General features: G+C 49.2%; 1 protein-coding gene and 1 long non-coding RNA gene across 8 annotated transcripts in view; one reads left to right on the top strand and one right to left on the bottom strand.

Annotated features, from left to right (window-relative positions):
• Positions 1-161: 161 nt before the first annotated feature.
• On the bottom strand, positions 162-22,089 carry LOC122466067. The gene is made up of 2 exons (XR_006291288.1): positions 21,477-22,089; positions 162-552 (listed from the first exon to the last, which is right to left on the bottom strand). It is a non-coding gene; the product is annotated as an uncharacterized LOC122466067 (long non-coding RNA).
• A 2,610-nt stretch (positions 22,090-24,699) lies between these two features.
• The window catches only part of UNC13B (unc-13 homolog B), a 397,323-nt gene continuing 395,286 nt past the window's right edge, over positions 24,700-26,736 (top strand). For 2 of the 7 annotated variants that reach the window (XM_043546789.1, XM_037902440.2), the window contains exon 1: positions 24,705-24,967. In XM_043546789.1, the coding sequence (XP_043402724.1) occupies positions 24,946-24,967 (22 nt within the window). In that variant the 5' untranslated portion in view covers positions 24,705-24,945. Of the gene's footprint in view, positions 24,968-26,736 lie in introns of all 7 variants that reach the window. The other 5 variants (XM_043546786.1, XM_043546787.1, XM_043546788.1 and 2 more) reach the window with 5 other exon arrangements.

Genomic DNA, 26,736 nt, shown 5'->3' with positions numbered 1-26,736 from the left:
GCAGCAGGGGTCAGTGGCAGTGAACCCTGAGAAACGGAGGAGGGAAGAGGGGGGTCGCTCATTTAAAACGTTGCTTTTTGTATTTGTTTTTGCTAACACATGTTTCACTCAAAGGCCGAGCAAACAGTTTGAAGACAAGGTCCCAAATTCACCTGGTACAGTCACCTTTAAGGACACTTATTACTGAATTGCAATAACGCCCAAAAGCCCTCATCATGGGCCAGGACCCCATTGTGCTGGGTTCTGTACAAACAAGACAAAAAGATCGCCCTTGCCTGTAAGATCTCACTTGGAAATATCCTGCTGAAAATTTCAAAAGGATCATATTTTCCAACAGACCTTGCTTTGGCTGGATCTCAGACTTACACAGATGTTACAGGGTTAAATTCATCTGGGTAACTGAAGTGTGGTGCACAGACCTATTCAATGCTGAGCTGCAGCCCACAGAAACGACAGATTCCACCTTGCAATGCTGCATCTTCTTCTGAACAGCGTGTGGGGACTAGTTTTCACAAACTCTGACCCAGTATTTAAGTCGATGACCGCTGCAATCTGCATGTGGAAAAAATGCAGGATGATGTACTCATATCATGTGAGGGTGATGAACTAATTTCCAATCCCTTAGCAACTAAGGAGGATGTTAAATAGCACCTACGAGGGATAATAATTTCCCAGTCAGATGGCCTAGAAAACTTGTACCAAGAGTCCTAAAAGAGTTGACTGATATCACCTCTGGCCTCTGATGTTAATTTATAAGAAAACTTGGAATCCTGGGGAAACTCCAAAAGACTGGAAGAGTGTGAATGTTGTGCCAATATTCAAAAAGAGCAAGTGGGATGACATGGGTAACTACGGGCCAGTTAACCTGACATCAATCCTGGGCAAAATGGAAACACTACTTACTCCTGACAGAATTCTGCATCCCTGCGAGGGCGCAGAATTCATAGGGCCCACATATTTCTGTGCCCCCCACCCCCGCCACCGCACAGAAAAATGCAAAAAAAAAAGAAAAAAAAAGAGTCTGCCAGGGGACATGCGCCTCTTCCACAGCAACCCAGGCAGAGTGTCTGTTCCAGCGTGCCTGGAGCAGCTGCAGAGACAGAGGATAAAACCCAGTGAAAGTTTTAAGGCTCCTACATTGCCAGAATGATGTAAAGGAGCCTTATTACAAAGGATAGGAAGGGAATCCTCAGCTAGGAAGATCTGTGGGCTTTCTCACTTTTTTCCTGTTCCAAAGTGGCACAATGGGGTTAGATTACAGCTCAGGATTTAGGTTACTTACCCATTAAAAGAAAAAAGAGAAAAAAAAAAAGACTTTTGAGGGCAAATAAAACATTTACCAAGCAGTCAATAAAATGTCAGAACAATCAGAACTAAGCACTTCCCAGAGTACCCAACCAGGTCCAGGACGATGATGAGCAAAACTGTATGACTCGTGTGAAAGTCTGAGCAATTTTAAATAACATTCAAGTTTTTTTCTGAGGGGGGGAGGTGGCTGTCCGGTGTTCTGTACTGTAATTTAAATGAAAATCCAGGATTAGATTAATAGAATCATAGAAGATCAGGGTTGGAAGGGACCTCAGGAGGTCATCTAGTCCAACCCCCTGCTGAAAGCCGGACCAATCCCCAATTAAATCATCCCAGCCAGGGCTTTGTTAAGCCTGACCTTAAAAACTTCTAAGGACGAAGAGTCCACCACCTCCCTAGGTAACCCATTCCAGTGAAAAAGTTTTTCCTAATATCCAACCTAAACCTCCCCCACTGCAACTTGAGACCATTACTCCTCGTTCTGTCATCTGCTACCACTGAGAACAGTCTAGATCCATCCTCTTTGGAACCCCCTTTCAGGTAGTTGAAAGCAGCTCTCAAATCCCCCCTCATTCTTCTCTTCCGCAGACTGGGAACAATCCCAGTTCCCTCAGCCTCTCCTCTTAACTCATGTGTTCCAGTCCCATAATCATTTTTGTTGCCCTCCGCTGGACTCTTTCCAGTTTTTCCACATCCTTCTTGTAGTGTGGGGCCCAAAACTGGACACAGTACTCCAGATAAGGCCTCACCAATGTCGAATAGAGGGGAACAATCACGTCCCTCGATCTGCTGGCTATGCCCCTACTTATACATCCCAAAATGCCATTGGCCTTCTTGGCAACAAGGGCACACTGCTGACTCATATCCAGCTTCTCTTCCACTGTAACCCCTAGGTCCTTCTCTGCAGAACTGCTGCCGAGCCATTTGGTCCCTAGTCTGTAGCGGTGCATTGGATTCTTCCGTCCTAAGTGCAGGACTCTGCACTTGTCCTTGTTGAACCTCATCAGATTTCTTTTGGCCCAATCCTCTAAATTGTCTAGGACCCTCTGTATCCTATCCCTACCCTCCAGCGTATCTACCACTCCTCCCAGTTCAGTGTCATCTGCAAACTTGCTGAGGGTGCAATCCACACCATCCTTCAGATCATTTATGAAGATATTGAACAAAACCGGCCCGAGGACCAATCCTTGAGGCACTCTTCTTGATACCGGCTGCCAACTAGACATGGAGCCATTGATCACTACCCGTTGAGCCTGACAATCTAGCCAACTTTCTATCCACCTTAGATTAGAACTGGAATGCAAGGTATTAGTTATAAAGAGTATGTAACTTAACTTTCATGTGTTTAGGAAATCATAGAATCATAGAAGATAAGGGTTGGAAGAGACCTCAGGAGGTCATCTAGTCCAACCCCCTGCTCAAAGCAGGACCAACCCCAACTAAATCATCCCAGCCAGGGCTTTGTCAAGCCGGGCCTTAAAAACCTTTAAGGATAGAGATTCCACCACCTCCCTAGGTAACCCATTCCAGTGCTTCACCACCCTCGTAGTGAAATAGTGTTTCCTAATATCCAGCCTACACCTCCCCCACTGCAACTTGAGACCATCACTTCTTGTTCTGTCATCTGCCACCACTGAGAACAGCCCAGTTCCATCCTCTTTGGAAGTCCCTTTCAGGTAGTTGAAGGCTGCTATCAAATCCCCCCTCACTCTTCTCTTCTGCAGACTAAATAAGCTGAGTTCCCTCAGCCTCTCCTCGTAAGTCATGTGCCCAGCCCCCTAATCATTTTCGTTGCCCTCCACTGGACTCTCTCCAATTTGTCCACATCCCTTCTGTAGTGGGGGGCCCAAAACTGGACACAGTACTCCAGGTGTGGCCTCACCAGTCCTGAATAGAGGGGGAATAATCACTTCCCTCGATCTGCTGGCAATGTTCCTACTAATACAGTCCAATATGCCGTTGGCCTTCTTGGCAACAAGGGCACACTGCTGACTCATATCCAGCTTCTCGTTCACTGTAATCCCCAGGTCCTATTCTGCAGAACTGCTGCTTAGCCAGTCAGTCCCCAGCCTGTAGCGGTGCATGGGATTTTTCCTTCCTAAGTGCAGGACTCTGTGCTTGTCCTTCTTGACCCTCATCAGATTTCTTTTGGCCCAATACTCCAATTTGTCTAGGTCACTCTGGACCCTATCCCTACCCTCCAGAATATCTACCTCTCCCCCAATCTTAGTGTCATCTGCGAACTTGCTGAGGGTGCAATCCATCCCATCATCCAGATCATTGATAAAGATGTTGAACAAAACTGGCCCCAGGACCGACCCCTGGGGCACTATGCTTGATACCCGCTGCCAACTAGACATCGAGCCATTGATCACTGTTAGGATATAGATATTCAGGTCTGTCTGTAAAGGCCTATACTCTAAGAATTTAGGTGTTTTCTTATCACTTGGCTAGTTAGAGAGAGATAAAAGAAAGAATCAAAATCACTGTCTGCCGGTGTAAGGGCCTTCTCTTACTGTGACAGTCTGAGGCCCTGTTCTTAGGCTAAGGCCTTTGGCTAAGCAACAGGCAGTCATAAACTGGGAAGCCACCGGTCACCTCCTCACATTCCAAACTAGTCACATTGAAAGAAGGTGCTATTGGGCAGTTAGGAATACAATCCTGTCCTGATAGTGCCTATCACCTCCAGAGAAAGGGAAGTGTCTAGAAAATGTAAAAGGAAACTTAGTTTGATAGCATCCCGTCTGGCAAGAACTCACTTATCAATAGCTGGGATGTGAAATCCTCACTTCTGTATTGTTTTGTCATTATAGTTCCTACTTTGCTATTGTTTGTCTGTATAATCTCTGTCTGGTTCTGTGATTGTTCCTGTCCGCTGTATAATTAATTTTGCTGAGTGTAAACTAATTAAGGTGGTGGGATATAATTGGTTACATAATCATGTTACAGTATGTTAGGATTGGTTAGTTAAATTTCAGGAAAATGATTGGTTAAAGTATAGCTAAGCAGAACTCAAGTTTTACTATATAGTCTGCAGTCAATCAGGAAGTGAGGGGGTGGGTGTGTGGGTGGGGGAGATAGAAACAGGGAATAGGGGTAAGGAAATTGGAAACATGTTTTGCTAAAAGGGGAAATGGGAACAGGGACACAGGTGTAAGGCTCTGTGGTGTCAGAGCTGGGAAGGAGGATACTAAGGAAGGAAACTGGAATCATGCTTGCTGGAAGTTCACCCGAATAAACATCGAATTGTTTGCACCTCTGGACTTCGGGTATTGTTGCTGTCTGTTCATACGAGAAGGACCAGGGAAGTAAGTGGGTGAAGGAATAAGCCCCCTAACAATCACTACTCATTGAGCCCGACAATCTTGAGTGGGGTGCCTAGAGTCAGGCATCCTAGTCAGCGTTTTGGCACCTAAGAGACCAAATTCTCAGAGGTGCTGAGCCCCCATAACCCCCACTGGCATTCATGGATCTGGACGCCTGACAGTAAGCACCCACATTAGCAAACACTGGCCTGGCCTTGGCCACTGAGCATTGGATGGCCCGTCTATACCAACGGAAAGATAGGAATTAAAGCTCTAGTAAAATAGAATTCCTGGGCCTACTGCTCCTAGTGCTGTTTGTACAGCGAGAGCGGTCCAAGATACAGGAATGCACAAGCTTTGTAGCACCACAAAGACACAACTGCTATTAAAGGAGCATCCCAACATCACTGGGGTGAGGGCCACATTGGCTCCACATGATGTGTAATAACAGGGTTGTGCAGCTGCCCTCATTTGTAACGCAGAGGTGCAGCCTGTGGGAAGTATGAGTCCCAACATGCAACAAGGGCCAGACTGGCCAGACCGCGATGGAGGATCACATGCTTGGATCTGTAGTTTACACAAACTATGGACCATGCTGTGGAGTTCATAGGTCAGACACGGCTCATAAACTGCTCCCGGCTAACCGCTGGATACTTGCGTTATATTGTGTTACCTGAAAGACTCCTGTCATGAGATCAACAGCAGCGGCAGGAAGTGAAGGTTCCTGCCCCAGTGCAGGTAAGCCCTGTGTTTTTGGAGTTTAGGATAATTGCACTGGGAAGAGTAAAATTCTGTTGACTCAAACCTGAATGGTTAAGAGTCATCTTTTGCTACCAAGCAGTTGTAATGCAAAGGTCAGCTCCTATGCAAGCCACTCCATTATGTTAACAGGTTTTCTCCGAGATGAAAGGAGCTGCTCTTGCCCAGCCTTTTGGAGCAGAGATTCATAATCCAAAGGCAGGCAGACTGCCTTGTGTATCTATCTTCTATAGCCATTGTATCAGAGTGCCTCACCATCTCTCACGTATTTACCCTCAGCACCCCAGGGAGGCAGGGAAGTGGTGTTGTCTCCATTGTACAGATGAGGAATTGAAGCACAGAGAGTAAGTGACACAGGGAGTGTATGGTGGAGTGGGAATTTAACCTGGGTCTCCTGATGCTCAGCTCAGTGGCCTAAGCACCATCCTTCCTCCCAACGTCACAAACTGAGCAGTGTTTGGTTTGGGAAATATCCAGATGGGAGAACTAGAAGGCAAAACCCAGCTGCTACAGGTCACAGAGCCATCTGGATCATTTGATAAACTGAGTGCAAGCAAACATGCATTTTAATATAGCTAAACGGAAGTGCATACACCTAGAGACAAAGAATGCAGACCACGGGGGACTGAATCCTGGGAGGCAGGGACTCCCAAGAACTGGTGCTCCTGGAGGATAGTCAGCTGAACATGAGCTCCTAGCTCGGATGCTGTGGCCAAAAGAGCTACTGTGATCCTTGGAAGCATGAACAGGGAAATCTCAAGCAGGAGCAGAGAGTTTATTGTAATCTCTGCATTTGGCACTGGGGTGACACTGGCTGGAATCAGTGTCCACCTGAGCACACCATTGTGGCCTCTGCTGTGCCCTGCCCCTGTTTCCCACTTCCCCAGACTCCATGGTCTCTTTCAGTCACAGCCCTGCATAGGGTCTGGGTATTTATTAAATGAACAAAGTTCTCAAACAAACACAAAACCGTCCATTCGCTCTTTCCCTGGTTCCAGCGACCCGCTGCACCTCCCTCACTGCAGGAGCTTCCCACTGCCTTTTTCCCTGGGACCATCTGATGCAACCCAGATGTGGCTTGTCCTGTGTAATCAGGGCTGGCTTAGCCCCAGGCTCTCTAGTCCACTGGCAAGCCACCCTGTTACACATCCCTTCTTGCCTGGGAATCTAGCTATGGCTGCGGCTTCAGTAAAGGCTGCCCTTCCCTCTGATTTAGCACTGAACTAATGGCCCAGGGTGCTGTTCTGAAGAGCTGGAGTGTTAAGCCCAGTGTTTTGGTCAAACTGCAACAGAGAACTACATACATTCTGCCTCCCTGCACTTCCATTTGTCTACGTTGGTTTTCACTTACTGGGCTTCGCTGTTGGAGGTGCTATTCTGTATCGGTGGTGATCTACACTGGAGGAGGGTTCAGTGTTTCAGTGGTTGGTGGAATGATCCATGTGTATAGCAGAGACAGTGTATATCCGTGTGGAGAGGCCTTTGAGGTCCTCTGAGTGTGCTAGAAATAGAAGGTTGCATTACTAAATAAATGGGGTAAAAATACCAGCTAAGCATGCTCACCATTTCCTTCCAATCTGTGAAGTTAAATGAGGGCTGTTTCACAAGATTTCTCTTCCCACAATGCTATTAGTGTTAGTAAAAAGTTTAGCTTACATTCAGCACTGAATTCCTGCCAAATGTCATTGGGTGAACGCAAAGGTTTTTCATCTTTAGAGCTTAGAGCAAAAAACTGGTCTGAAATGACTTTTTTGGCAGTTGCATAACAGGAAAAGGGTTTAACAGATGTAAATGCTTTTTGACTTAAAAATAAAGCCTCCTCTGGGATATGTTACATGCCAGGTTTCAGCCTGATCCATTTTTATAATGACAGAGCCATTAAATCCATAAAATAGAGGGTAACGGGGGAGGGGGGGAGAGAAGGAAAGGACAGTTTACCTCAAACCTAATGATAGCTGCACGACAGCTGCTTTAGTAAAGAAACTTTGTCTGGTCTACGCTAGGAAATTAGGCCAGGGTAACTGGCATAGGCAGTGTCTTCACTGAAGCACTACTGTGATGCAATTTTGCCACTATAGTGGTTTATGTGTAGACATACCCTTAGTAAACATGCAGCTGTAAAACAGCTGGCAAAGCAGAGTGGGTGGGTGCCACCTTTTCGTAATGAAGATGACTTTTTCAGCAGCAGTTGATTGGGGTCTGGTTGGTCCCAAATGATTAATTATGGCTGCTAGAGAAGATGAAGTGGGATATTGTTATAGGAATGCCAGTGATGAAGAGCCACATGATGAAGGCCAGAAACGTAGGGTTTTTCTCCCTAAACTATCTGCTCTGCAGCATGCATCTGAGGATCCTACTTAGACACCTTGGGCTAAATTTAGACTTGGTGTAAGCAAGAGTAACTTTCCTATTCTCACTGCAAATCTGAATTTGGCCCCTTATAGCCAGAGCCGTGTGTGTTGGCAGTAGTCATATTCTGGCCCCTATGGTTACAAGGGAAGCCTTAAAAATGAACCAGAATTACAAGTCACACATAGTTGCTTTCCTGAGTCAGCAGAGTGCGTGAAACAGTAGCTCAAAGAAGCGTGAGCTGCCCAGTTTATCTCACTGGGATGTTAACTCTGAAACCCAAAGAGGACAATTTAAATGTCACCACTGTTAATATTTCACTGCTGGTCACTTTGGCAGAAACATCCAGCTAATGTGCTTCTTCAGCAATCCCAAGCTGCCTTTCCATTCTACCACAGGTGCCAAAAGCCACAACTGCCCCCTACTCAGCTGCCAACACTTCCAGCTTCCCCACGACAACTCCCACACTGCAGTTAAACACAATCAAAGTAAAGATCTGTGGTACACGGAGGACTGAGACGTGTGTGTGTGCACATGCACGCAACCTAAAACGAATTGCATACAAAGTCAATATAGGGGGGACGCTGGGTTGATTGTATTATCTATTTTCATAATTAATACAGTAAAATCCTCCATTTTTTTAGTTTATATGAAGCTACCACAAAATTTCCAGCCTGCTGCACCAGAGCACAAGAGAAACCAGGGGGGCCAGGTAGAGAGTTTAGTCTAGTTTGCTGCAGTAGCATACACAAGGCCTTGCTTGTAGCTAGGAATGGTCTAGGTCAGCAGTTCTCAAACTGTGGGTCGGGACCTCAAAGGGGGTCATGACCCGATTTTAATGGGGTCACCAGGGCTGGCTTAGACTTGCTGGGGTCTGGGGTTGAAGCCTGAGCCCCACCGCCTGTGACCGAACCTGAGCTCCACCACCTGGGGCTGAAGTCCAAGGGGTTCATCCCTGGGCAGCAGGGCTCGGGCTTTGGCTTCAGCCCTGGGTGGCGGGGCTCAGGTTACATGGCCCCTGCCTGGGACTGAAGCCCTCGGACTTCGGTCCTCCTGCGGCTTTGGCCTCTCTGCTCGGGCCAGCAGGCTCAGGAGGGCTCGGGCTTTAGTCCCCCGTCCTGGAGTCATGTGGTAATTTTTGTTGACAGAAGAGACTCACGACGCAATGAAGTTGAGAACCCCTGCTCTAGGTATACTTAATCCTGTCTCAGCGCAGCGGGACGGACTAGATGACCTCTTGAGGTTCCCTCCAGCCAGACGTTACTATGAGCCTAAGAGTTTATAGACTGTGGTTTATCTTTCTGTGGATTTTATGGAGCCAGGATGGGAAAGGTCTTCATTGTTTAAAAAGTATTTCCCAGTTAGGGGAAGCATTTTTTCGTATTGCAGAGTTTGTATTGCTAAATAATGCCACCTTGTGTGAGAGCAAATCTGGGATTGGGCGACTCATGGGAGGGACACAAAGCAGGGCACCAGCTAAAGGGGGGCACGTGACCTCCCCATGTCTCCTCCTCATCTCGCCCCCAGCCTGGGCCTCTGCCCTCTCCCCAGCCCACGTTACCACAGGTGGGGGTGGGGGCTCTGTCCTCCCATTGCAGTGGATATGGATTTCAGGCGAAAGGAGGGCGGCCCCATGCCAGCAGCTCCTCCAGCGCGGCTGTACTGCCCCCAGCTCTTCCAGGCAGTTGTGTCTCCTGGGGTCTGTACAGCCCCGCAGGAGGACAGGGCTGGGGGTGGTACCGGTACCGCCACACCGGAGGAGCTGCTGGCACGGGGCGCTGGCTCCTGGCACTGGCGATCCCACGTTCTGCTCCTTTCGCCACTGCAGTTCCCAGGAGAGCCCTGCAGTTCAGTTCAGTGCCACGGGGCTCTATCGGGAACTGCAGTGGTGAAAGGAGCAGAACGTGGGGCCACCGGGTGGCCCCATGCTGGCAGCTCCTCTGGCATGGCTGTACCGGTACTGCCCTCGCCCCCAGCCCTGTCCTCCGGTGGGGCTGTACAGACCCCAGGAGACACAGCTGCGTGGAAGGGCTGGGGGCAGGGTGGGGGGCAGTACAGCTACATCGGAGCAGCTGCCAGCATGGGGCTGCCCGATGGCCACACGTTCTGCTCCTTTCGCCCCTGCGGTTCCCTGCTGAATGTGCCCCCCGCAGGCATCTGGGGAGGGGCATGTGACCCTTCTTGCCCCTCCCAGGTGTCGCCTTCAGGAAAGAGAAGAGAACGTTAAATAGATTTTGAAAGTCATATTCACCCCCTTGATGCTCCCACAACTATTTGTCAGTAATGCTCTAACCCCTCTCCCAGCCTCTGGTCATGGAAAAGATGAAGGGGAAGGACAGGCTTGTGGCTAACACACAGTCTTGGGAATCAAGAGCCAGTTGAGCAGAACTGTTGTTGATATGGAGAGAGCTCCATAGGTTCACGTGACTAGCTATAGCCTGTTATGACTTCCTGGCCCCAAAGGCCTTCCCTAATTTAGATTGCCTGTGCCAAGCCTGGAACAAAGATTTGTATAGATCCTTGAATCCTAGTCAATGGGAAAGTGCCTTGCATGACATCAATAGAGAGTTTTTAATCTATAATTAAGGTAATCCCGCAGAAAATTATATTTCATTCACACTGATCCCTGGATAGGTTACCGTGCACGGGCATTGCAAAGAGACTGCTGCTGCAGATGTGGTCTCTTGGAGCCCCACTGGCGCATGGCGTGGGACCGTCTCTGGATACAAGCCTTTCGGCTAGAAGTAGGTAGGAGGATGAACGTGATAAGGGATACTTCCTTAAAAGCTACTTTCCAGCGCTGTGGTTTGGGATACATCCAATCAGTTTGGAAACTCTCCAACTCATGAAAAGCTTGGTTTGCTGGCAGACTGTGTAGCCAAATGACTCTTGTCTACACAGCCCTGCAGACAAGAGTCATTTGGTTACACACACTGCCAGCAAACCATGGGGGTGTGAACTGTAGTGTGCACCAAAGTGCTACTCTTACTCTCTTGTCTGGACGATACGGGTGTGAACTAAAGGTACCTAGTTCGTGTTAATGCACTCCACAGGTCTATGAACTAGGTACCGTTTAGTTACACCCACATGGGAGAATTAGAGTAGCACTTTGGGTGCGTGCTGCAATTCACACCCTTGGAGTCTGAACTGTGTAGACAAGCTCCCAGAGAGCTTAGCTGGAAGAGCAGACTGCCTGCTCAGGGACAGAAGCTTGGCTCATTGACTTGCCTGACTTGACAGCTAAAGAGCAGGCAATGTTTCAGAGAAGGGGGAACTCAGACATATTTAAACAGATCTGCCTTCCCATTGTTTGTTCATTTGTCTTTGTTTTTTGTTCTCCTCCCCCACCCCCCCAAAATGAGAACACGCATTTTTTAAAAAGAGCCGACTGAACCACCTGAGGATACACATGGTATCCTCTGCACAGACAAAATGAGTCAGCGTAACACTATTGCATCTACATGTAAACTGCATGGAGTTTATTACACCTATCATAATCCCAGTTATAGCCGTTATTGTCTGTGGCGGTGAGTGGGGACGGCGAAATTCCCATATATCAAAATGGTTGTGCTGTATGACTGTGGTGATAAGTATCGTGGTACCAAGATGTGTTGTAGTTTCAAAAACTGGGCAGCATCATTTGGCCATTGATCTGTATTAAAGCAACGCTCACAAACTTCATTCCTAGTGGGGTCTCCTTGTGCTACGAACACACTAAATGACAATCCCCACCCCAGAGAGTTTACGTTTAAACTCAGGCCATGTCTACACTAGCGGGCTTACAGCGGCACCACGGGACCGATGCGGTTGCACTGCTGTAAGATCGCTCGTAGAACCGCTCTGTGCTGATGGGAGAGAGTGCGCCCGTCACCATCCTAAGACCAGCTCAACAAGCGGCGGTAGTGATGTTGGTGTGAGAAGCTCTCCCGCCGACATAGCGCCGCCCACACTGCCCTTTATGCCGATGAAATGTATGTTGCTTGGGGGTTGTTTTTTCACACCCCGAGAGACATACGTTTTGTTGACATAAGTGGTAGTGTACACATGGCCCAAGACACAAGTTGGTTTTTACAAACAAGCAGAGGGAAGAGGGTGGAAGAGGGTCAGATGATGGCAGATTAGCAGCACAATTTGTAGGGTTTTCCTAATAAAACAGGAGAGGAAGAATGGAAAAGTGGCTAAGGCTTGGTCTATACCACAAACTTATGGCAGTGTAACTATGTCTCTCAGTGATACGGAAAATCCACACCCTGGAGAGACGTAGTTATAGCAACCTAATCTTTGATGTTGACAGCACCATGGCAACAGGAGGGCTTCTCCTGTCAACAAAGCTACCACCTCTCGGGGAGTTGGAGTACCTAGGCCCATGGGAGAAGCTCTCCTGTTGGCATAGGCAGAGCCTTCACTAAGGGCTACAGCAGCGCTGTATGTGTAGACAAGCCCTTCGAGTCCCTCCCTGCAGCTGCACTGGGCCTCCGGGAGCAGACCCTCGATTGGTGTAAATCACCATCGCCTCACTGACTTCAAAGCAGCTCGACTGATTTGCACAGGGCTGTGGATCTGGCCCCTGTCTCTAAGATACACAGGAGCCAGATTATAAAAGGCTTTTTAGAATAATACCTTGAACTTCACTTGGAAACGGACTGGAAGCGTGGTATAGTGCACAGAGGGAACATGCGCCGATTACGGGCTGCTGAAAAGGAGGGGTTGGAACCCAGCCTTCACAATGATACATCCTTCACTACCGCCTACTGCGACACTTGATAACGGAACAAATCAGCACAAGACCTGTTACGTGCTTTGTGAAAGTGATGTGTACAGTGACTGTTGTGTGGGGGCAGAGGGGTGCTCCCATGCTCAGCTACCTTGCCACTGGCACAAAGCCTCCTGCAAGACACACTCCCAATGCATACAAAGGACAGCCTAAGTCCCCTATCCCTTTACATGCACCAGATATCATTAGCTCATCTCCCACCTTGTTTACAGGAACATTTCAGTTCTTCCCTCTCAGCATCCGGGAGAGAAGTTTAGTCATTGACACATACTCATGACAGACATATCTCTGTGAAGCAAACACAGAGTGGAGGATACTGTAGAATATGGGGCAAAAATTAACCCTTCTTTTACGTGTCCTGCACTTCACAAGAGTTTTTGTGTGTGTGTAAGGATTATCCAGTTACACAGCCCATTCTCTATATATAGAGCCCAGTATGTTCCACATTTAATCACCAGAGAGAACTTATGCTACAATTTAATAGTTTATAACTCAGTTTTTATATACAAAAATCTGTTGTTCCTCCTCAAATGCTCCATTCCAAACCTGAAACTTATTCTGCCAAATTGTGGTTATTAATCTCTTGGGATGATAAAACAGTGCTTTGACCCTGCAGTGACAAGTACAGTATAAATGCCTAGAATGACAGCGTGAGGGGTAGCCTGCCCCTTGAGGGAAGTACTCAGCGCTTAATTTGTGCCAGGGATGAGCCCCAGCACCTCTAGGATTGTCAGTTCACAGCCCCGGTGCCTTGGTCTTGCTGCATCAGTGATGGATGTATAAAAATTACTTGAGGCCCAGCACCTAATTGCTTGGCCCTGGCACTTCTTTCATTACAGATTAAACACTGGAAGTCCTGCCTGCTGGTCAGTCCACCCTGTCACTTGGCAAGGCTCTTTTGTTGAGAGGTAGGATTATAGATGCAAAGATCTGGGAGATATTGATAAGAAAAAAAGCAGTCCCAAGAGCAGCTAGGGATGGGGTGGAAACCCTGGTACTGTTTCTTTAAAGGCCCAGAGCCAGAAACCTTGCAACTCCTGAGGAAGCTCGTAGAAGGAAGGTAATATGGATGGGGGGTGTTCAGCTGTTGTGACCTGCACTGGATGTGCTATGTTTGTCTTTCTTCCACAGGACAGATGCGACTTTGTACAAAGTGCAAGCTGGTCTCCATACTGGAAGAGAAGGTTCAAGGTCTGGAGCAACAGGTATCGACCCTGCGTTGCATAAGAGAAACTGAAGATTTCCTGGACGAATGTCAGGATATGCTTCTACGGGCACAAGGTTCTGAAGATTCAGAGCAGGCTGCACATAGGGGACAGAAGGATGGTGAAGAAATTTGGCATCATGTGACCTCCAGAAGAAAAAAGGGGAAAGTCCATGTACCAGCACGGCAGATACAGGTAAGTAACCATTTTCATGTTCTCTCCACAGGTACTAATACGGAGAGTGGACCAGATGATACGTCTGAGGGAAGGGAGCAGAAGGAGACTCCGCTGTTTGGAAGGCATGGGATGCACTGTCCTAGGTTTGGGGGTTCCATGACCACCGCTCCCAAGAGAAGGAGGCGGGTGGTGGTGGTCGGGGACTCTTTCCTCAGGGGGACTGAGTCATCTATCTGCTGCTCCGACCGGGAAAACCGAGAAGTCTGCTGCTTGCCAGGAGTTAAGATTCGCGATGTGACGGAGAGACTGCCGAGACTCATCAAGCCCTCAGATCGCTACCCCTTCCTGCTTCTTCACGTGGGCACCAATGATACTGCCAAGAATGACCTTCAATGGATCACTGCGGACTACGTGGCTCTGGGAAGAAGGATAAAGGAGTTTGAGGCGCAAGTGGTCTTCTCGTCCATCCTCCCCGTGGAAGGAAAAGGCCTGGGTAGAGACCGTCGAATTGTGGAAGTCAACGAATGGCTATGCAGGTGGTGTCGGAGAGAAGGCTTTGGATTCTTTGACCATGGGATGGTGTTCCAAGAAGGAGTGCTAGGCAGAGACGGGCTCCACCTAACGAAGAGAGGGAAGAGCATCCTCGCAAGCAGGCTGGCTAACCTAGTGAGGAGGGCTTTAAACCAGGTTCACCGGGGGAAGGAGACCAAAGTCCTGAGGTAAGTGGGGAAGTGGGATACCGGGAGGAGGCACGAGCAGGAGGGCATGAGAGGGGAGGGCTCCTGCCTCATACTGAGAAAGACGGGCGATCAGCAAGTTACCTCAAGTGCCTATATACAAATGCACGAAGCCTGGGAAACAAGCAGGGAGAACTGGAAGTCCTGTCACAGTCAAGGAATTATGATGTGATTGGAATAACAGAGACTTGGTAGGATAACTCACATGACTGGAGTACTGTCATGGATGGATATAAGCTGTTCAGGAAGGACAGGAACGGCAGAAAAGGTGGGGGAGTTGCACTGTATGTAAGAGAGCAGTGTGACTGCTCAGAGCTGTGGTATGAAACTGCAGAAAAACCTGAGAGTCTCTGGATTAAGTTTAGAAGTGTGAGCAACAAGGGTGATGTCGTGGTGGGAGTCTACTATAGACCACCAGACCAGGGGGATGAAGTGGAAGAGGCTTTCTTCCGGCAACACGCAGAAGTTACTAGATCGCAGGCCCTGGCTCTCATGGGAGACTTCAATCACCCTGATATCTGCTGGGAGAGCACTACAGCGGTGCACAGGCAATCCAGGAAGTTTTTGGAAAATGTAGGGGACAATTTCCTGGTGCAAGTGCTGGAGGAACCAACTAGGGGCGGAGCTCTTCTTGACCTGCTGCTCACAAACCGGGAAGAATTAGTAGGGGAAGCAAAAGCGGATGGGAACCTGGGAGGCAGTGACCATGAAATTGTCAAGTTCAGGATCCTAACACACGGAAAAAAGGAGAGCAACAGAATACAGACCCTGGACTTCAGAAAAGCAGACTGTGACTCCCTCAGGGAACTGATGGGCAAGATCCCCTGGGAGAATAACATGAGGGGGAAAGGAATCCAGGAGAGCTGGCTGTATTTTAAAGAATCTTTATTGAGGTTACAGGGACAAACCATCCCAATGTGTAGAAAGAATAGTAAATATGGCAGGTGACCAGCTGGCTTAACAGTGAAATTCCTGCTGCTCTTAAATACAAAAAAGAAACTTACAAGTGGAAGATTGGACAAATGACTAGGGATGAGTATAAAAATATTGCTTGGGCATGCAGGAGTGAAATCAGGAAGGCCAAATCACACCTGGAGTTGCAGCTAGCAAGAGATGTTAAGAGTAACAAGAAGGGTTTCTTCAGGTATGTTAGCAACAAGAAGAAAGTCAAGGAAAGTGTGGGCCCCTTACTGAATGAGGGAGGCAACCTAGTGACAGAGGATGTGGAAAAAGCTAATGTACTCAATGCTTTTTTTGCCTCTGTCTTCACGAACAAGGTCAGCTCCCAGACTACTGCACTGGGCAGCACAGCATGGGGAGAAAGTGACCAGCCCTCTGTGGAGAAAGAAGTGGTTTGGGACTATTTAGAAAAGCTGGACGAGCACAAGTCCATGGGGCCGGATGCGTTGCATCTGAGAGTGCTAAAGGAGTTGGCGGATGTGATTGCAGAGCCATTGGCCATTATCTTTGAAAACTCATGGCGATCGGGGGAGGTCCTGGACGACTGGAAAAAGGCTAATGTAGTGCCCATCTTTAAAAAAGGGAAGGAGGAGGATCCTGGGAACTACAGGCCAGTCAGCCTCACCTCAGTCCCTGGAAAAATCATGGAGCAGGTCCTCAAGGAATCAATTCTGAAGCACTTAGAGGAGAGGAAAGTGATCAGGAACAGTCAGCATGGATTCACCAAGGGCAAGTCATGCCTGACTAATCTAATTGCCTTCTATGACGAGATAACTGGCTCTGTGGATGAAGGGAAAGCAGTGGACGTGTTGTTCCTTGACTTTAGCAAAGCTTTTGACATGGTCTCCCACAGTATTCTTGCCAGCAAGTTAAAGAAGTATGGGCTGGATGAATGGACTATAAGGTGGATAGAAAGCTGGGCAGACTGTCGGGCTCAACGGGTAGTGATCAATGGCTCCATGTCTAGTTGGCAGCCGGTATCAAGTGGAGTGCCCCAGGGGTCGGTCCTGGGGCCGGTTTTGTTCAATATCTTCATAAATGATCTTGAGGATGGTGTGGATTGCACCCTCAGCAAGTTTGCAGATGACACTAAACTGGGAGGAGTGGTAGATACGCTGGAGGGTAGGATAGGATACAGAGGGACCTAGACAAATTGGAGGATTGGGCCAAAAGAAATCTGATGAGGTTCAACAAGGACAAGTGCAGAGTCCTGCACTTAGGACGGAAGAATCCAATGCACCGCTACAGACTAGGGACCGAATGGCTCGGCAGCAGTTCTGCAGAAAAGGACCTAGGGATTACAGTGGACGAGAAGTTGGATATGAGTCAACAGTGTGCCTTTGTTGCCAAGAAGGCCAATGGCATTTTGGGATGTATAAGTAGGGGCATTGCCATCAGATCGAGGGATGTGATCGTTCCCCTCTATTCGACATTGGTGAGGCCTCATCTGGGGTACTGTGTCCAGTTTTGGGCCCCACACTACAAGAAGGATGTGGAAAAATTGGAAAGAGTCCAGGAGAGGGCAACAAAAATGATTAGGGGACTGGAACACATGACTTATGAGGAGAGGCTGAGGGAACTGGGGATGTTTAGTCTTCAGAAGAGAAGAATGAGGGGGGATTTGATAGCTGCTTTCAACTCCCTGAAAGGGGGTTCCAAAGAGGACGGCTCTAGACTGTTCTCAGTGGTAGCAGATGACAGAACAAGGAGTAATGGTCTCAAGTTGCAGTGGGGGAGATTTAGGTTGGATATTAGGAAAAACTTTTTCACTATGAGGGTGGTGAAACACTGGAATGCGTTACCTAGGGAGGTGGTGGAATCTCCTTCTCTAGAAGTTTTTAAGGTCAGGCTTGACAAAGCCCTGGCTGGGATGATTTAGTCGGGGATCAGTCCTGCTTTGAGCAGGGAGTTGGACTAGATGACCTCCTGAGGTCCCTTCCAACCCTGATATTCTATGATTCTAAGGTCGGATCAAGGGTCCCCTCTCCCCCAACCAATTGGGGAGGAGATTGGAGAACGGGACCAGCATAAATCGTGGTTTCCAACAAGTCCTCCCTCATAGCAGAGTAGATGCCTGCAGACAGAGAAGGGAGTAAGAAGGCTCCTACGAGGCCCTGATTTAGCAGGGATCAGACACCAGGAGAAGCCTGCTAAACCCTCTGAGCCTGAGGACTCAGTAAGGGCCAGTGAGGGACACAGATTGCAGCCCAGCTCCAGGAGGAGAGATGGGGATTCCTGCCATAAAGAGAAGACACAAAGAACCCTGAGGAGACTGGGAATGGAGCTAGGAGGGCAGGCGTCAGAGGAATGCTGAAAGCCAGAAGCACTTTTCATTTATTTGGGACACTTTGTCATTGCCCCTTTTGCATGAGATTTTGTAATATACAACCCCTAAGGAGGGTATTATTGAGTCAAGTATCAAAAGTGCCTGAAGTTATTGGCTTCCTGAGAAGGGAAACTGAGGCAGGAAGTACCTGCAGGGCCACAATAATTCAGCAGGAGGTGCCACAGGGCAGGAATGCCCTATGAAAGATACCGAAATATAGGCAGGATGTCATACGTGACCCTTTCAACAGGTTCTGCCGCACCCTTCTCACAGGGGCAAAGGGCCGTGGGAACAGCACACCCACATCAGACTGTCCCTTGCCCACTTTCATTTTGGGCAGCATGAGAGCCAGGGGTCTTGCCTATCCATATTAGCCCAACTGACTGGCACCACTTCAGCAAAAATAGTGCCTGCTGTCCTTTGCCCACCACTCAAGTTCATCACAGAAGTAAAAGCAAATGTAAAACAGTTTAACTGACAAAGCACCCAGCAGCAACTCCCCAAAAGGACCTTTACCCTCTTGTAAGTGCACTTCAGTGAGTAGCTTAGGTAATGTCATCTTGTCTCCAGAACTTACATATCCTGCGTTTTGTCCTTTTTTGATGTTTCAATCTAGCAACTAACCTGCAGCCACACCACTAGGGCTAAGGTGGGCCATCACTTGGGAACGAAGTGGCATTGGCCGGGTAAGTACACGTATATAGGAGATTTCCAAGACAACCCTAGAACGCAGCAGTAAGGGGTGGGCATGCTCCTTCCTCTGACTCATGCCCTCAGCAGGGTGCTAAATGGTATTGTGCAAGGGAGCAGGGGCAAGGGGGTATCTCCACGTGAGATGTAAAACTGAGGTCCTGACCATTTGTGGCTGTGCAAAGCGCCAAAGGATCATTCATAAGAGCAGAGGTGTTAATTCTGCTATCCAGTCCAAATTCCATTGTGGGTAATTACCAGACCTGTGTTAAATCTTTTGGCTTACAGCGAATTGTGTTTTGTGAAGCTAAACTAGTTAATTCACTTTGCACTCCTTGAAGGACTGCCTGGAACACAAACCAAATCCCAGACTTCTGAGAGATGTGGTGATTTCCACAACAAACCTGGATTCCCTTAGCAGAGGCTGCAGTGGCCTGGTGCCTGCTCTTTTGCAGCCACGAGCAAGTCATGTTTGGCCCACATGTCATATGTGAAGCTTATATAAATCAACTGGGGTTTCATTCATATGTTTTGAATGTTTTGCTTAACTTTGTTTTTTTTAAAGAGTACTTGTGGCACCTTAGAGACTAACCAATTTATTTGAGCATAAGCTTTCGTGAGCTACAGCTCACTTCATCGGATGCATCCGATGAAGTGAGCTGTAGCTCACGAAAGCTTATGCTCAAATAAATTGGTTAGTCTCTAAGGTGCCACAAGTACTCCTTTTCTTTTTGCGAATACAGACTAACACAGCTGTTACTCTGAAACCTTTGGTTTTTTTTATTTGCTTTGCCAACAAGAGGAACTGCAGTGAAAAGCAAATAGGAAGAGATAGCAAAACAGAGGCTCCATGCAGGGCTCCATCCTGCTCCTCAGGAAGCCAATAGGAGTTTTGCTCCTGATTTAATTGGGAGCAGGATCAAGCTCACCCTGTACTCTTACAGCTGGGGAGCCCATTAGCTCAGTGAATATTTTAAACACAATCTTCTCTCAAAGGACTGGACTATACAAAGAACCCTCACATAATAGCATTACCATAAAATGAAATTATCCTCCTTGCATTAGAAGCCCCACTGGGAGAGATGGTCAAAATTAGATTAGAGAAATGCTCATTATGCATATTATGAATAGCTGTAAGCTGCTTAAATAATCTTACATTCATCTAACACCTGGAAGGATCCCAAAGCCCATTGCTTTTGCTATTTTCATTTCCTTTAGTACAGTTTTCTCTCTGTAAAGTGCGAGGGTGTGGACTAGCTGGTCAATCTGTACCTGCTCGCCACAACCCAACTCACTTCACTGCATGTATTTAGGAACTACTCTGTCTGTTGGAGTCAACATTGTGCCATTGTTGCCAAGAAGGCCAATGGCATTTTGGGATGTATAAGTAGGGCCATTGCCAGGAGATCGAGGGACGTGTTCATTCCCCTCTATTCGACATTGGTGAGGCCTCATCTGGAGTACTGTGTCCAGTTTTGGGCCCCACACGACAAGAAGGATGTGGAAAAACTGGAAAACATCCAGCGGAGGGCAACAAAAATGATTAGGGGACTGGAACACATGACTTATGAGGAGAGGCTGAGGGAACTGGGATTGTTTAGTCTGCGGAAGAGAAGAATGAGGGGGGATTCGATAGCTGCTTTCAACTATCTGAAAGGGGGTTCCAAAGAGAATGGAGCTCGGCTGTTCTCAGTGGTAGCAGATGACAGAACAAGGAGTAATGGTCTCAAGTTGCAGTGGGGGAGGTTTAGGTTGGATATTAGGAAAAACTTTTTCACTAGGAGGGTGGTGAAGTGCTGGAATGGGTTCCCTAGGGAGGTGGTGGAATCTCCTTCCTTAGAGGTTTTTAAGGTCCGGCTTGACAAAGCCCTGGCTGGGATGATTTAGTTGGGGATTGGTCCTGCTTTGAGCAGGGGGTTGGACTAGATGACCTCCGGAGGTCCCTTCCAACCCTGATATTCTATGATTCTATTCTTTCTGTAACAGAGTTGGCAGCTCTAGTATTTGCTCCCTTTATTTTCTGCCATTGCTAGTTTAAAAAAAAATCTTAATTAGCAGGTATGTGCACGCACATATTTGGGAACTCCATACAGGTGAGAGCCTGTATGGACTAACATAGCAAACTACTGTCATTACATTAACAATACAAAATAGGGCATTGTCTGGTGTGTCTTCTGCCTCTGCTCCCACCTTGTGGTCCATGGAGAACCTTACCTCTTATCTGAAATGTTTGTGTTGCCAGAGCACTCATGGTGACACCCCAGTGGTGGGAGCGTTCAGAATCAGTCACACGATATAATTACTCACATGTAACTGTTAAACGTCTGAAGGCAGAAACTAAGAGTTCCATGTCACTTGGTCTGTGCTTCCAGCAGGAGATCAGGCTGGACCAGCCAGAGCTACAGAACGTGATTCTTCACGGCTATGCCCCCTGTGCCAAGTGGGTGTAAAACAGCACCATTCTGTCTTACATGCATTTCACTCCCACTTCGCATGGGTGGAAGTGTCTGTACACTGACCAGGGAGTCAGGCTCGTAGAACTGAGGGCTACACGCATTCTCTTCCCTTGGCAACAGATGAGTAGATATAGCTCCTGCTGAGGTAGAGGGGGGAGGTATTGTAGTGGGAAGGGGAGCACTGCTTACCAAGCACCCCATCATGGCCAAGGATTGCTTTGCAGGAACCTTTCCCTGTTAGCCCCCTCATGAACATCCATTAAGAGCTCCACAGAGGCTCTCTTGTGGCTATCCGCACCCCCATTCAGGGCTGACTTAATAACAGAAGAGGCTCAAACAGTCCTCAAGCCCCTTAATAACAAAAATGGTCCAGAAAGTCCCCCAAATAAAATCCATAACACAAGTGTATACTCAGCCCTGGTTCTTCTACCTCACACAGACCGCTTCCTCTGCCCCAGCAGAAGCCACCAGTCCTAGTGCTTTCTGGCCAGAGCTCAGCCCTCTGGACCTGGCTTCCTTCTTCTGTCAAATCACCTTATGCAGCTTCCTGCTGTTCTGTATAAGAAATCCCCTGCTCCAATAGAGGTGTGCTTCTCCGGGTGTGGCTATCCTCTGTGGTCCATCCCTTAAGGGTGGAGCCACGCTGTTATAGCCATAGAACCTGTTAAGTGCAGATTTAAACAGTGACTGGGGAAGGGGTGATCAACGCTTCAATTGCTGTAAGAAACAAAGCAGCGGAGTTCCAACACAACTATAGCAAAATCCCACACCTCATGTAGGTACACAGTTTGCAGGAGAGTCTGGCAGAACAGGTACTGAAATCACAAGAGAGCAGATTAGTGCTGAGTCTGATGCTGTAGCTAAACTGTGAATGCTTGGAGCCAAACATGAACAATGCTAGGCCAACAACTAGAGTGGTCAGACAATTAACATGACAGGATTCTAATAGAAAAGCTTGACTGTGGAACCAGCTGCAGAAGAAGGAAAAGTGGAATGGGTCTATCAATCATTTTGCTTGATTCAGCTGAAGACCTAGGCCTGGCCACAAACTGTGGGCTGGCTGCTCGATCACCAACTCCTATGGCATTGCCTTTTATCAACAGAGGAAATGCACCCAAGAGAATGTTAGGACTCAGTCCTACTGCTGTCAGCATGCAGCACTCTAAAGCATCCAACTTTTGCTCTCTCTGAGCAGGCTGACATCGAAGGGGGTTTCAGAGTTGGGCAATCTGCGCGTTTTCAAAAACGTGTTAAGTGGTTTGCTGTGGCATCACCACTCCAGCTTCCCTTCAGTGTGTGAGCAGGCACACTGGGGGGAGTGTTCAAATACTGGTGCAGCTGCCACTGGTTCAGAGATCTCAGATGGAAGGAATTATAAGACAATTGCTCTTCCCTGAAAAAGACAGGCCACTGATAGAAAGCGATCTGGATGGCTTGGTAAGCTGCGCACAAGCAAACAATACACATTTCAATATGGCCAAATACAAAGTTATACATCTAGGAAAAAAGAATACAGGCCACAATTACAGGCTGGGGGACTCTATCTTGGGAAGCAGTGAATCTGAAAAAGACGTGGGAGTCATGATGGATAATCAGCTGAACATGAGCTCCCAGCAAAAAGCTGTGGCCAAAATGGCTAGTGTTATCCTCAACAGTATAAAAAGGGAAATATGGATGAAGAGTAAGGATTCCCTTGTATTCGGCACGGGTGTGAGCACTGCTAGAATACTGAGTCCCGTTCTGGTATTAACAAATCAAAAAGGATATTGATAAATGGGAAAGAGGTGAGAGAAGAAGCATGAACATTATTAATGGAGTGGAAAATATGCCATACAGCGAAAGGCTCAAAGAGCTCGATCTATTTAGCTGACTGAAGAGAAGGTTAAAGAAGTTGAAGCTAGACAAGTTCAGACTAGAAACAAGACATACATTTTTAACAGTGAGGGTTATTAATCATTGGAACAATTTACCATGGGCTGTGGTGGATTCTCTATCACAGGCAGTTTTACATCGAAGATTGGCTGTTTTTCTAAAAGATCTTCTCTATTTCAAACAAATGAATGCCAGGAAGTCCTGGGGCGTGTGTGACCCACGTCAGACTGGATGATAACAATGGGCCGCTTGGGCCTTGGAATCAAGGGCAAACATGTGTCACCTGGCAAAATCCAGTCCCTTTAGGATTTGGAGCACAGGGGTGATCCCACAGCCTTGCTTCCCAAGGGAGAGGCTAACCCCACAGCTGCAGCCCTAGGGGGTGGGGTGGGGGGTTGGGATATCCATACAGCCCTGCCCTGTGGTGGTGGAGAATAGTGCCCCATCCACACCCGGGGGGAAGAATAACCTACCCAGCTCTGCCCCCAGAGGAATAATCAATCAGTTATTAATGTTAAAATACTGCTTGAGCCTCCCCAGCACCTCTTTCATTACAATTTAAGCAGTGGGAATAACCACAGGCCTGCCCACCCTCTCCAGGGAGAGACCAGACACCACTCACCCCCAGGGTAAGAATACCCACTCCCCCACCAGTATCCCCTGGGTTGGACTTAAAGCCTCTGGAGCTGTGGGCTACACTCCCAGGGGGCAGGGAGGTTGTTCTCCCAAGTCAGGGCTCCCAGGTGCAAGATGGGGAGGGGCTGCATCAGGCGTGTTCTCTGGAGCAGTGGCTCTCACCCTTTCCAGCCGACTGTACCCCTTTCAGGAGTCTGATTTGTCTTGCGTACCCCCGGGATTTCACCTCACTTAAAACCTGGTTGGCTTACAAAATCAGACATAAAAACACAAAAGGGTCACAGCAGAATATTACTGAAAAGTGATTTTCTTTCTCATTTTTGTGGTACAATTATCAGTCAGTCCATTGGACTATAAATATGGTACTTACATTTCAGGGTTTGGTCTACAGAGCAGTACCAATGAGTCCCTGTCTGCAGGAAGGTTTAGTTTGTACGGACTGCGCTGGCACTTTTCATGTCACTGGACAGGTTGGAAAACCCGGCAAACACCAGGTGAGTTGATGTGACCCCTGGAAGACCTCTGGGTATCCCGTGGGTACCCCTGCTGGAGAGGGGTGAGCCTGGGATGAGAGTTAGGGGGCAGCGCCAGGGGACAGGGCTTGGGTCTCCCTGAGCCTGGGGCTAGGGCGGGGCCAGGTTGTCTGGGGGCGGGACCGGGTGAGGAGTGTCCTCTGGGGGCGGGGCTGGGGCGGGGCTAGGGCTGAACCGGGGGCGGGGCCACGTTAGGATTGGTCTCCGGGGGGCGGGGCTGGGGCGGTGTCAGGGGCGGGGCCGGGTCAGGAGCCGTCTCCGGGGGGCGGGGCTAGGGCTGAACCGGGGGCGGGGCCAGATTAGGAGCGTTCTCCGGGGGGCGGGGCTGGGGCTGAACGGGGGGCGGGGCCGGGTTAGGAGCGGTCTCCGCGGGGCGGGGCTGGGGCGGTGTCAGGGGCGGGGCTGGGATACGGCCGTTCTCCGGGGGGCGGGGCTGGGTCAGTGCTGAGGGCGGGGCCGGGCTGGGGGGGGGGGTGTGTGTGTGTGTGTGTGTGTGTGTGTGTGTGTGTTCTCTGGGGGGCGGGGCGAGCCCCAGGTGGGAGGGGCCGACTCACCTGTCCCAGCCCCGCCCCCTCGGGCCGGGATTGGCCGCGGCGCTGCCCTGTGGAGCCGGCGATTGTCCCCGCGGCGCCGGGCGGCCCCTCCCCCGGGTCACGGCGCCGCCGCCCGCCCGGCCCCGCTCCGCGCCCTGACGCGCCGCGCCCCGGCCGGAGGGGAGGCGCTGCTGCTGCGGACGGTCCGGAGCCGCCGTGCCCGGGCAGGGGCATGAGGAGAGCGCGGGGAGCGGCGGCGGCGGGCGGCCTCGCGGGGCCGAGCTGAGGCGGGCCCGGCTGAGGGGAGCCGCGCGGGGCCCGCGCCATGTCCCTGCTCTGCGTGCGAGGTGAGTCCGCGCCGCCGCCGCCCGCCCCCGGACCGGGCTCGCGGACCTGCCCCGCTCGGGTCCCCGCTGCCCTGTGGGGGCCCCCCCGGCTCTCAGCACCCCCCCCCCCGGGGTCTCGCGGCGTCTGCTCGCGGGGCGCTGCCCCACCTGCCTGCTCCGCCGCGGGGGGCCGCAGCCCCTCTCCCCCGGCGGCCCCAGCGACCTGCCCCCCGGGGCGGGGGGAGCTCCGGGCACGGCCCTCTCCCCCCAGCCGTGCGCGGGCGGGGGGCGCGCGGGAAGGCGGGGGGCGCCTCTCCCGCGAGCCGGCTCCGGGCGCGTGCGGCGCCGCGGGCGGGGGGCGGCAGCGGGGCGCCAGGAAGAGGCGAGCTGCGCCCGAAGCCGCCGCCGCCGCGGCGCGGGTGTGTACGCGCCGGGGTGCAGGGACCCTGCCTCCCTTGGCCTGCGCGTCGCCGCAGCGCTGGTTTGGACAGTAGCGACTATGAAGACGAAACGGCAATCCTCATCAACTGGCTTCAGATGGGTCTCTCGCTCCATGCTGTACGGTCCCGGTCAAGCCCAGTCTCTGAACCGGCCCGTCCAGTGATTATGTAACACAGGGATTCTTCTTTGTGGCTGCTCTTTCATTGAGTGGTTGGTGTGCGATGTTTTTACACAATACGGTTTGCTCCGCTAGTCTGCGGGGTGGTGTGCTTGGTGATTCTTATTTGCATAGGAACAGTTTTCTCTCTTGGTAATAATGATCCATTGTTTTCTATTTGTGGTTGTACTTTTCAGTATACTACTTTCTTTCTTTCTTTCTTTCTTTTGTATTACTGGCTAAACACTGGCTGCTTGTACCTAACTCTGTCCACCGAGGACAGAACAGAAATGCAGCAAAGTGTTTGCCTCACCAGAGTGTTACTTTAGATTGAAGGTACGTTTGGTCAGGAGAGGGGCATGTTACTTCCACAGTGTTTAAAATAAACATAAGGTGAAACTCTAAAAATGTTAGGGGATTGAATATGCTCTGGTTAAACCAAGGAAATTTAGAGTGAATGCTGACACTGCCCTGAAATCTTTAGTAGTTCTAGGGCCCCATCAGTGTCCTATCTAAGCACAGTTCCAAGCATGTCACAAACATTGAGCGACTGTGAAGATTAATTGATTAAAGAGGTAGAAAACCAACTATTTCCCCCTATGTTATAGAAGGGAAAACTGAGGCAGAGGCATGAAATTCTCTTGTCAAGACTTCAAAGAGAGCCCCTGTATGTTGGGATTAGAGTGTAGGACTTCCTGATTCCTGGTCACTAGTTTAAACTGCTGGAAAATAGCTCTCACAAATCACTTTATTGTGCCTAGGTAGCAAAGCACAGATGGCTCAGTTCTGCTAAATTGATAGGAAATATACCAACCTTGAAATAAGAGAAAGATGATTGTCACTCTTAACTCTGGATTTCCTTGTTGCTGTTCCTTTGTGTCAACATCTGACATCATTTTATTAAATAGCTTTTTCATTTAATTTCCTTGTGGCAGTAATTTGAGTAATAAAAACTAAAATAAACAAAAATCTACATGAGTAGCAATAATCATTGTGATAGGTGTGTCTTAGTTCATTATTGCTGAGCTATCTCCATGCACCCTGTTATTTCTGCTTAAAGGAAAACAAACCTTGGTTGGCCTCGCAATTCATTCTAAATGTAAAATTCATCTGAATTTGGGTTTCTGAGCTCAATAGCTTGCTCACTTCCTGAGCTGGTAACAGTATAAGGTGGTGGTCTCATGCCTTGTGA

This window comes from Chelonia mydas, chromosome 5 (assembly GCF_015237465.2).
Source record: "Chelonia mydas isolate rCheMyd1 chromosome 5, rCheMyd1.pri.v2, whole genome shotgun sequence".
Taxonomy (NCBI): Eukaryota; Metazoa; Chordata; order Testudines; family Cheloniidae; genus Chelonia; species Chelonia mydas.
This window is presented reverse-complemented; position numbering and strand designations above follow the sequence as displayed.